This window comes from Centruroides vittatus, unplaced genomic scaffold (genome assembly GCF_030686945.1).
Source record: "Centruroides vittatus isolate TY-2023 unplaced genomic scaffold, ASM3068694v2 scaffold_1015, whole genome shotgun sequence".
NCBI classification, from domain to species: Eukaryota; Metazoa; Arthropoda; class Arachnida; order Scorpiones; family Buthidae; genus Centruroides; species Centruroides vittatus.
In genome coordinates this window covers 4,916,943-4,929,606 of record NW_027122666.1, presented here as the reverse complement: position 1 = coordinate 4,929,606, position 12,664 = coordinate 4,916,943, and the positions used below count along the sequence as shown (strand labels likewise).

The following is a 12,664-nucleotide window of genomic DNA, read 5'->3' as shown; positions in this document are numbered from 1 at the left end:
AAATGAGATTATAGACGAACTCTTAGCTCATAATATTATCGAACATTCCACTTCTCCGTGGAGTTCGGCCGCAATTTTAGTTAAGAAGAAATTGGGCGGGGTCCGATTAGTCATAGATTATCGTAAGCTTAATAAAATTACGAAGGTAGACCCTTATCCCCTTCCTTTAGTGCATGAGTCTCTTAGTCTAATGGGACAAGCGACCTATTTTTCGACAATGGACACTATTTCGGGATTTTGGCAACTTAGCGTGTGCGATAAGGAAAAGACTGCTTTCTCCACCATTGATGGTCATTATCAATGGAACAGATGTCCCATGGGGCTTCGTAATAGCCCTGCGGCATTCGAAAGAGCTATGGACTTTGTCCTTCATGGTCTAAAGGGAAAGACCTGCCTCGTCTACATGGACGACATTTTAACTTTTAGCTCTGACTTCGCTAGTCACCTCAAACGATTGGAACAAATCTTTCAGAGGTTAGGAGAAGCGGGAATTAAATTAAAACCGAAAAAATGCCACTTCCTGCAGCGCCAGATAAAGTTTCTAGGACACGAGATCTCCGCGCAGGGTATAAAACCCGACGCCGATAAAATACAATGCGTATTAGATTTCCCAAAACCGGAAAATGAGCGGGACGTTCGATCCTTTTTAGGTCTAACAGGGTATTATCGACGACATGTAGACGCTTATGCGAAAATCGCTAAGCCCTTAACAGATTTATTAAAGAAAGATACGCCATTCGAATGGGGACCAACCCAACAGGAGAGCTTTGAAACCTTAAAGACAATTTTAACGTCAGCCCCTGTATTAAAGTCCCCTGACTTTACTAAACCCTTTATCTTGGCTACCGATGCCTCCAACACGGCCTTAGGAGCGATTCTAGCACAAGAGGAAAATGGTAGGGAGAAACCCATAGCATACGCAAGCCGGCTGCTGAGAAAGCCCGAACTAAACTATAGCACCACGGAAAAGGAGTGCTTAGCCACTGTGTGGGCTGTGAAGTACTTTAAACCCTATCTATACGGACGCAAATTTACGATCATAACCGATCATCGCCCCCTACGATGGTTACTCGATTGCAAAGATTCCACGACCAATTCTAGGCTATCGCGATGGATCATTTTCCTCCAGGAATTTAATTTTGATGTTGTTCATAAGGCAGGCAATTCTCACAAAAATGCTGACGCCCTTAGTCGTATACCCATCCGACAAATATCGGAGGTTGAACCTATTTTCTCCGTGAGCCAATTAGCCGCGGAACAGCAACGCGATAAGCGGTGGAAGTCTCTGTTGCAACTTTTACAAGACGGAGTTACCACCGGAAGTTATAACAATCTCGAGGTAGAGGAATTTTATATTAACGAAGTCGGTGCTCTATGCCATAAAGGAACCGACAAGCGACACACGGATTGGTGGGAACAAATCGTCGTTCCCGTACAATTAAAGGAATATATTCTCTCTACATTCCATGATAATCCAATAGCCGGACACTTGGGAGAACAGAAAATGCGAACAAAAATCGCTAAGTCCTTCTATTGGCCTGAAATGGCAAAGGAAATACGCAATTATTGTCAGAGTTGTCAAAGCTGCGCAAAACATCGTCGACGAGGACGACGCACACAAGCTGAATTACAATTGTTCTCTCCTCTTTCTTACGTGTTCGAACGAACCGCGATGGACATTATCGGACCACTTCCTCTTACCACTTGCGGGAACAAGTATATATTAGTATTTGTTGATCCATTTTAGTCGATATGCGGAAGCGATCCCCACTACCGGATGTTAGTAGTAAAACAATAGCGAAGGCTTTTCGTCAACGAATATCGTATTACGCCATTAACCACATATACATACTTCAATTGTATTACTTTCATTAGCATGTTACTTTTAGTTTAATAAATGACATTTTGATGTTTTATTCAAGTTATTCATGTTAATTATTACATAGATTCGCGATGCACTCAACCCAGTCTCCATTAACCAGATATCGGTTATAACCAATTTTCCCGAGAGAGAGAGTAGGAAAACCCCACTTTACCTATCTGTTATCATACCTCTACCTATAACCATGAATTAATTGCCATTACGTATATTTTAATCTTTATTTTTGGATACCAAGACAGTATCAGCTAACAGCCACGCCAACAGGATGTCGACTTATCCAACGTTACCACCATTCGCCATTCAACCCACCAAATTCCAGCCATCTACTCCTCAACCGAGGACCAACTCTTCCTTCCTCCTAGCACTTTATCAACATTCTATCAACACTTACCTGTGATTTCCGTCAACCATCGCCATCTAATATCCAGTAATATCCCATCAACGTACGAACCGACAACAACTGAACAAAGGAAATAACACACCCACGTGTTTCCTCGAACTACAACCTTTGTCTTCGACCTCCAGACCTCCAACCAATCACCGATGTTTACTGCTAATTAGCAACAGGCATCCGTCCACCGACGTCGACGAATTACCATTGTATCAATCCGATACTACCAGACAACAGAACGACCCATGTTAACTCAGCCTATGTTTTGTATATCCTATTACTGTATCGCGATCAACTCTGTACCGCTTTATAATATGTATCTATATATGTATCTTTATAGATGTATCTGTAAAATACGTACGAATTATTTCTCAGCGATCTGAGAGAGAGCACCCTTCATAAAAGCGAACACCCGGACAGTCAATAAAATCAAACTGGTCCCGTTTAGGACCAAGTTCGATTTCGAAAGTCCGAGGCAGTGTGAAACCCGTATTAGGCCTGTCCAGTGTTAAATTTTAATTATTTCGAAGCCCTCTCGGGAGATAACGATCGCGATCCACGATAACAATCAGGTTCGAAGGATGTACTATCTTCCGCCGTCAAACTCACTTCCCTCCTTCTCAGGATCCGACCTGAGTCACGGAACTCAAGTCATCATCCTCGATCGCGATTGGTGATCGGGGCGGAAGGGACTTAGAGTATAAATAGGGGGGAGATCTCTAAGAACGGGGAGCTGACGTCCGAAGTAGACGACCTGCCCGGCGACATCGTATCCGACTCGAAAGCCAAGTCGAGACGCCGAAGCCTCAGCCGCCAAGCCTATCCTGCCGCCCACCTGCCACAACCGCCAGGAAAACGCCCGAGTCCGACTCCACTCCTCGACCTAAATCGATCACCGAGAGGTATGAATCCCCTAACAATTGTGAGCTCTCTCTCTCCCGCGATTAGGGACGGGATGCGTAGCGTTTCTGTAGTAGTTCCTATGTTCCAATAAACCATTATCTGTGTTGTCCTGTTATACGGATATTGCCTTCCTTTATCGACGACTCCACACACACTCCTCCACTCGACCTGACAAGTAACTGACCGATCCCGACAAGTCGGGATATCGCGCAAAATTAGCCATCCTTGACAGTGGGGCGGGTCTTGCCGACCTATTCGCCGAGAACAAGGAGGTCCGACTTCCGTCCTACCTCCCGGCGTTTCCCACAGAAGTGTGGTGCCATGCTGTTTGTGGATGATATTGTACTGTGTGAGTCTTCTCAAACCAAGGCTAAAAAGAAAGTAGAAGAGTGGAAGAAAGTTTTGGAAGAAAGACATGAGAATTAGCAGAACTAAAACATTTTATATTACTCTGAATGGCAGGGACGAGTGCAATATTAAAATCCAAAATGTGCCGCTTCCTATGGTTCCGAGTTTTAAGTATCTAGGGGCCTTTGTTGAGATAGGAGAGGATTGAATTCAAAAGTTTAACATAGAATTCAATGTGGATGGTTGAATTGAGGAAGTTGAGAGGTGTGTTATGTGACAAGAAAGTTAGCTGCAAACTGAAAGGTAAATTGTACAAATCAGTTGTTAAACCTGCAATGTTGCATGAGGCTGAGACATGGGCAATCACAAGAGCCCAAAAATGAAAGATGGAGGTGGCAGAAATAAGAATGTTGAGATAGATGTGTGGAGTGTCAAGGAAGAATAGAACAAGCAATGAGTTTATTAGAGGTTCTGTCAAGGTGGGATTCTTGAGCAGGAAGATGCAAGAATGCAGGATGAGACGGTTTGGCCACATAGAGTGAAGTAGTGACAATTATGTTGGAAAGAGGGTCAGAAAACTGTTAGTGAAAGGAAGGAGGAAGACCAAGGCTGCATTGGAAAGATAAGGTAGAGGAAGACTTGAATCAGAGAGGGCTTAAGAGAGAAGACGTCCTTGATAGAAAGAAATGGAGAAAACATATTAGAGAAGGAAATGCCAACCCCATATAAACATGGGAAAAGGTGAAGATAAAGAAGATTTGCCTTCTTGTTAAAGTTACTGACAACAGCAGTTGAATTCAAATTGTAATTCTATTTAAAGCTTACTTTAACTATACCAAATTTGTTTGTTTTTTATAGCCAAAAAATTGTTCTCATTCATAGGCAAGTGATGGAAGTGTATGATGATAATGTAATGATTGTTAAGTATGTTAGAAAATGGCATAGAAAATTAAATTATGAAAGAACAAACTAATTTACTGAAGTATTTGTCTTACTACCATAAGCTACAATAACTACAATGAATATAGTATTAACTGATAAATTTATATTTGGAAAAGTGACAACAAGAGCAACTGCTGTTAAATTTTAACCTTTTCCTGAGAGCATACACACATTGTAATAAAAAGAATATCGAAAGGTATGTGCTAATGCTAAAAAGTTTTCATACATGAATAAGAAAAGTTTTACAGTTTCCTATCATGTCTTCAAAAACAAAATAAATTTTTGGAGATGATTATGTTTGGCAATGAAATGTAAATACAGTAGACTGGTTAACTTGGACTAATAAGAAGTAAAGGTTTCTAAGTTTGCAAAAGGCAAGTTAATGAGGTCTTTTCTCCAATGACATGGAAAAAGTAAGTGGATATACAGTACAGTAATTTATTACATTCAGCTCCATGTAGAAGTTTTACTGAGCTTTATTAAGTTATACCGCTGAATTTATTACTGGAAATGATCTCAAAAAATTTTATGACAGTACAGTACACAACAATGTAGTCTTTTGTAACTTATGACTACAGTAATATAATGCATGGTATCACAAAGACTTCCAGATATTGAAAAATTAGTTAATTATAATTCTTCTATTATTAAGAAATTTTAAATTAATGTATAGTTTCTTAAAAAATATGTCTGAGTTAGTGGGGTACCAAGACAGCAGAGATTTTCCATCCATTACTTCTAAAAACAGTTGCCAATAGTATGACTTTTCCAAAAACAAAATATTCAATCTCAATTGACTTGAAAAGATATGATTAATACAGTCAGTGATAAGACTGTACTTTTACTTATTCATGCCATATAAAACAATAATAAATGCTGTGCATAAGAAAGATTATGAGGAGACCTCTGACATGAAAATGCCACACCATATATAGTAAATCTTAAACCAAAGACTTACTTACTGTATTCATATCAGCGAGGTATTCTTAAACATTCTTTCTATAATCCTGATCTTATTCAACAGAACAAACAATTGTTTAGGCTACTACAAAAACATTCAGGAGGAAAAAAATTGAGATAACAAAGATATAAGAAATACCATTCTTGAAAGATTAAAATAAAACATTACGTAGAAAAGAAATTCTAATTATCATCAGTATAGTATAATATGTTCTTTTTTTATATCATTTTGATAGAATTTAACTGAAAATTGTTCTTTTTGAACAATACTCACATATTATATACAAATACATTACCTTGTTGTTCTTCATCTATTAATAAAAGATCTTCACATTGTATTTCACATCTAGAAGTCATACTTCTAATAATATCATGCTTAAGAACCTGCATTGCAATCAAAATAAATTTCTATTGTAATGAATATAGCAAAAAACATGTAATAATAAATTTTATTTAATTGATTAATTAAACACTGTATTTTCTCAATTCTAAGATACATCATGAATTTGAAATAGAGTTTAAAAATTTTTCATGAAAAAAATTTTTAAATTATCAATCTTATTAAGTTTTGTTAAGTAACAAAAAAATTAGAAAAAGAACATAAATTCTATAAAATAAATAATGTTTGGTTATTCTATTTCCAGCTCTTCTGCACAATAATTTTCATTTTAATACTCCATCATAATGTTGTCTTGAAAGCATTTTAATCATTAAAAAGAATTTAAATTAAATGATTGTTATCAGTAAAGCTCACTTAAACTGATATGATTGTTAAACAGTATAAAAAAACTTATAACTGGTGTGTAATATAGAATGCAGGCCACACGAAATAATTATTGTTTTGGACAGCAAATATAAGAAGCCACCAAGTTAAGACTCACTTCTACTTTTCAAAAGTTAAATTGATTTTAAAAAGAATATCTTAGAATTAAGAAAATTCAGTATATTATAATAGTTTAATAAAACATAAATATCTTAACTACCCGATACATTGCAATAACACACCTCCAATTGCCGTATATTATCGGGCTATAATTTTGTAATAATAAGGGTCAAATTCATTAGTAATTTACAATTATCATTACCAAATTATAACCAGATGATATATGGCAATTGGAGGTGTTATTTTAATAGATTATAAATTCAGAAAATTTCAAAGATTGTATTTAAAAACAAAAACAAACAGCATTAATAGAAATAAATAAAAAACAAAACAACTTCTTGCCTCAAGAAAATGATAAAAATATTTATTTTTAAATTTTTTCCTAAATATAAATATACTGTCATAACTTTATGAAGTTGCGAAAACTTTAAAAAGTTCACTTAGAATTTCTTTCTAATTTCAAATGTATTGAAATATAAATGTTTATCATGAAGGATAAACAGATTCAATTAATATAATAATTTATTTTTACTTCATAAATATTTTCATAATTTAAAATATATTTAAAAGAAACATTTGTTGCGTATAGGTATTTACCTGTATTGCTTCTTTTACAGTTCCTTTATTGTGAATATAAGCACGACATTGAATTGTACCCTTAACTGTCATCACAGCAGAACATTCTAAAATTTTAGGATCCTTATCATCACTATCGTTTAAATGCTGAAAACAAATAATAATAAAATTCTTAGCACCATATGAAAAACACATTAAATTGCTATGAACATTATATTATATCTTCATTATTATATAACATTTATGAAATGTTAGAAATTAAACTGTACTTATGTTAAATTATACTAAACAACATGAATTTTTACATTGTAGGAAACTGTTTTGATTGGGCTGCAATTTGAAAAAACTGTAGACCTTTAAATTCCCACTGTCGTTCATCCATTTGTCTTTCCTTAATTGCAAAAACATAGATGAAAGCCGAGAAGATATGGAAATATATGGAAAGCTTAGGGACAGGCGGCCCCAATTAACTATATACAAACTTCTAAAGCAAACCAGAACAATTCAAAAATTTCCCCTGAAAGGAGTCAGATAGATGACCGCATGACTATTCTAACAAGAAAAATATGATGTATAGGGGCAAGACACTACTAATTTGAGGTATGATTTTGAAATCATTAAAATATAAAAATAGTAGTTTTCCAGCATTGCATAACATATTTATCTACAATAATATAAATATTTTAAAAAGAAGCATAAACATTGACAAAAAAGCAACTATATATATTTATAATTGCAATAAATGTATCTTTAATTATTTTGAAGTTAAAAAAGAAACAAATACTATCAGACATCCAGGGGCAGATCTACATAGGGACATCTAATAGGGCTTATGCACTGGACCTCGAATTTCAAAGGCCCATAAATATTGAATTATTATAATAAATTTTTAACAATGAGCATTTACATAAAAACTACTATACTTTACTATACTATATTATTAAATAGTTAATAATATAATAATAATAATTTATAGTATTACTAGCAGATAAGCCTGGCATTGCTCGGCAAAAAAGTAACGATAGTGAAGATTAAGATTATTACATTATAGCCAATCTTACCCGTTTTCACAGAATGCAAGAATTAGGTCCCCTGTTTCCAGACTAATTAGAGAATTTTCAGATGGGTCTAAAAATATGTTAGATTTCCTGCAAAAATGCAAAAAACTGCATTTGCACCTGTAAATCTTGCATGCCAGTTTCTCTTAACTCTTCCATTGTTACTTAACAATTCCATTGCTAAGGAATACACTTCTTTCATCCCCATATGGTACCTTACTAAAATGCAGTTAAAAACAAAAAATTGCATCTAGAATAGTACAGTAGAAGCTGAGTTCTGTAGGATAAGCCTTAATTCTTTCCCTCTCCCCTGTGGAGGGAATTTCCAAAAATTCCTTCTTAGTGTACGTTCTCATGACACCCTAAATGTGTACGAAATTTCAACTTTCAACTCCTAACTGTTTGGGCTCTGCGCTTATTATTATCATCATCAACCCATCTCGATTACATTATAAGATTTGTTTTATTGTGATCAATTGATTTCTTCATCTAACAAAAAATGGGGCCCAATTGGACTTCAAATAAGCCCTAGGCCTTGAAAAAGATAGATCCCCTGCAGACGTCAAATTGGGTAGTGCCAGTAGACTGTACGAATTTTTAAAGCCAATTAATGAATTCAACTTTAAAATTCTGCACTGTACATTAGTAAAAGAATTAAATAAGATTCTAATGCAAAAAACTGTTTGGTTCTATTATTCTTCTTTTTTCAAAAATTTTCAAAAAAGGATTTTCCCATAGAAAAAGCATTAAATTTTTAATGCCATTTGCTGGAGGTCATGTGTATAATGAAACAAGTTACAATCAGTCTTAAATCAATTATTGATTACTATTAAAAAAGTAACAGTAACTTTGCTCACCAAAGGTAAAAATAGATCTAATGCAAAGTATTGTTGGGAAGACTTATTTGAATGCTTTCCTTTTTTTCCTTCCATGCTTGGATCTAATAACTCTTCCTCCTTACGAAATTTTCCATTAACTAATGCTGCAGCTCTGCTGGTAGTATTGAAAAATGGTAAAAGCCCAATTTCAATTTGTTTTAATAATGAATGAGTAATTTTATTTTTGTCGACAGGTATCCGAAAATCTAAATTGAATTTACATTCTAGTTTATGCCATTGAAATACCCCTGAAAATTGTTTCCATTCTGCTGGTTTTGCCGAAGACTGAAATTAAAAATAAATACATTTAAAAGTGTTCACTTTTTGTTTCACTTTTACACATTTAAAATTTTCAAATTATTTTATTTGAGAATTTAAATTAGTATTAAATTATTACATTCTTACATTTACACTATTACATTCTAATTAGTATTAAATTTGTAATTTCATACATACAATTTTTTAATATGTAAAATGAGTATTGCTAATATATATTTTTTATATATTCGGTTTTTCTTCAATTAAAATTCTTTTGTCATTATCAGTGATGTTACAAACTCTTTATGCAAACCAATTTGAAATCAAAAATTCTTATTTAATATAGATGTTTAAATAACTCTTTATAAACTTATAAACAAGTTTACAATCTACTTGAAGTACGATTTGGCTTATTGAAAATGTTATTAGATATTATAATGGGTTGTACTTTATTATTTTCTGAACTATAATAATTGTTTTTCATATACTAGTGTTTAGTTTAACAAATCAATTTTAATATTTTTAAATATTTCTGTTTTGAAAGACTATTATTTAATGCTCTATTAATACTAAAATGTTTCATTAAGATTAATTAAACAATACGTTAATTATATTCCATCTATTTGTTTAAATTGCATAGAAAGTCAAAATTTTGAGATAACTATTTTCACTACTAACTCCATAAAAATTAAATGTTAGATGTATTTTGAAACTGGTAGTAATAAAAAAATAACAATTTTTTATTAACAAAAAATAATCATCATTTGCAATTTAAAAAAAAATTTAAATTCCACATTAATGTATCTAAATATATATTATTATTTAATATTAAATTAATATCACTCAGTATATAGTGCTTAAAACTCAATAATAAACAGAAATATTTAATATAATTTTATTCAATAAGTTATGCATTACTTATTGTGATTTCACACACAACTTGCAGTTTTTAATATATTGCAAGTCAATTTTGACTTGCAATTTTCCAGTAAAACTAATTTTTTTTAAATTTTCATGTGTTTCTGTAGTATTTTTTATTTTAACCCTAGTTGGCCAAGTTTAAACTGATTTCCCAACTATTTTATATAAATACATAATACATCACTGTTCTGTTATTCTGATGAAGACCTTAAATACAAATTAAAAATAACACATCAATTAAAAGCTTATTACTTCTAAAACACAACAAAATTTATGCATCTGTAAGGTTTGAGCTCCATATTTCGAGTCTGTAGCCAGGAATAAACCATTGGGGAGTACAAAAAAAACTTGTGACTGGTATTTTTCTTTTCATCAGTCATCACTAGGGATTATTGATGACAGTTTAGGTGACAATAAGTAACAGTATTGTAAATTTTTGTGATGAAAGCAAAAGCATATATAATGTATGCTGTATATGAGCACTATGTAACTAAACTGAGGAGCTTAGACACTCATAGCTCCAGTAACTACAAGTCAGCACATTTCTAAAAACTAAAAACAACAGAAATTGAAAAATTACGTGTTTCTTTTTCAATTTAATTTCTATTTCATCTAAGCTCTATACTACTTGAAAATGATACCAGATAATTTATGGCAATTGCCAAAACTGATTATTTCAAAAGAGACAGTGTGTGACAATTCCAAGTAAACTGTTAATTTAGCACTAAATTTTCCTTTATAACCATTTTCAAAAATGTGAAGAATAAGGTTAATGTGACAACTTTACAAATATTGTGTTATTGATTGTGACTAAAACAGAAACAATGAAATTAAAACATTTTAAAATTTGTGTTTTATTATGATTTCTGCCAAACTGAAAGTGCAAAAACCGTAAGTTGCATAATTAAAAAGTCATACTACCTACTGTAATCAATTTATTGAAGTAACCAATGAACCTTTAATAGCAGGTTAAAAGTATATAGATTACTTTTTTGAATAATTCAGTTTCAGTTATATTTTCAAGTAACATAAAACCTAGGACTTTTGTTTACACTGAACTCTTGATGAATCAATCTCAATTCAGTCATGTTACTTTAAAAAAAAGTTTCCTAGAAACGTTTTAACTCCTTTAGGATGTGTGTAGAATTTACAAACATAAAAATGATTTAATTTTTAAATGAATATTTGGTTTTTTTGCAGTTATTTATGGCCTATATCCAGTGATCTAGCTGATTCACAAGAACATTTAATATCAAAAATGACAATCTTTGGTCCTTAATTTTGGATCAAATCTTAAAATCTGACTCTGATTTTGTAGCTAAGAGCTACAATAAATTACAATTCCTGACAATAATAATAAAGAACCGACAGTAATGCTTTGCTATTCAAAAAATTCCACAGGTAGTCATCAATTATACTATCACAAACATGTTCATTTATTATTATTAGGAAATGATTATGCAAAATCATTAATTGACAAGATTTATGCCTCAAAATTTAAAAATTGTCATACTATATTAAAAAGAATGATTAAATTTATCACAATCAACTTTTAAAAGTTATTTTTAAATACCTCCTTTAAATAATAGTGTAACATAAACGAAACATAAGATATTTACCTTATAGTCACTAACATCAAATGTTCGACATACAAATCTAAAAGAATTAAGGAGAATAAATGAATATACTATTTTATAATGTTTTAAATACTAATTTAAAAAAGGATACTTTTGTGCAAATGTAGCAATTTGTAGAAGAATCTTCTCTGTGTTCTCATGACACAGTGATAATTTCTGGTCTTTACTTAATACTTTAAATATAGCAAATAGAATCTGAAATGCAATAACAAAAATTTATAAAATAACTGAAATAACTAAATAAATTTTAAATAAAATAATATGTATTTGTAAAAAGAGCTGATGAATTTACAATTTAAAAAATGTAACAGACAACAAAATATGCCTTCACTTTTCGCCATGTCCAACCATCAAGAATGTAGAAAACAATCTTCACCAGTGACTACCGGTACATATAAGATCAAATACAGCCTCTTCAACCTTCAATATTTTGAAGGTTGAAGAGACTGTATTTCATCAGGAATGTTTTTTTAAATTTAAATTCGTCGCCCATTTTTACAAATGAAATATTATATTTTTAATTGTGCTGGGATTGTCACCTGTAAACTTTTAGACTGTTTTGCATTTTTTTGCAGAGGTGTATCCTCTAAAGAAAGGTCATCTCTGCTGTAGAAGACTGTTGTTCCTGCTGATTGGACATGGCGAAAAGTGAAGACATTTTTAGACTCTGTTACGTTTTTTTAAAATAATATATATATCAAGCACGCGTGTCTCAGACTAAAAAGGAACTATATGGTATAGAATAAATATATTATAAACAGTATACCATTTTATTAATATAGTAATATTTTGCTGTTTGAATTGGCAAACTTATCCACAATCTCCTTACTAAAGATATTAAATCTCATTGAACGTCGAACAAAACAAGATTGTTCAGTCATTCTTCTAATATGAAATTTGTGAGATATGTTCTTAGTTGCCATAGGTTGGACAACGTTTATGCTGTTGCTGCAGTAAGAGGCAAAAATGGTTTGGATTTTCAAGAGTCTGCCACATCATCATCATCTGCTATGAATTCATCCTCACC

At 32.4% G+C, this 12,664-nt stretch overlaps 2 protein-coding genes across 2 annotated transcripts in view; both read right to left on the bottom strand.

Moving 5' to 3' along the window:
• The window catches only part of LOC136986219 (nicotinamide N-methyltransferase-like), a 257,802-nt gene that overhangs the window by 141,773 nt on the left and 103,365 nt on the right, over nt 1–12,664 (bottom strand). The gene's annotated exons all lie outside the window — the stretch shown is intronic.
• The window catches only part of LOC136986218 (protein odr-4 homolog), a 50,234-nt gene that overhangs the window by 19,683 nt on the left and 17,887 nt on the right, over nt 1–12,664 (bottom strand). The window contains exons 4-8 of the mRNA XM_067283709.1: nt 11,729–11,832; nt 11,620–11,656; nt 8,801–9,106; nt 6,907–7,032; nt 5,723–5,810 (exon numbers count right to left, since the gene is read on the bottom strand). Of these exons, the coding sequence (XP_067139810.1) occupies nt 5,723–5,810; nt 6,907–7,032; nt 8,801–9,106; nt 11,620–11,656; nt 11,729–11,832 (661 nt within the window). The remainder of the gene's footprint in view (nt 1–5,722; nt 5,811–6,906; nt 7,033–8,800; nt 9,107–11,619; nt 11,657–11,728; nt 11,833–12,664) is intronic.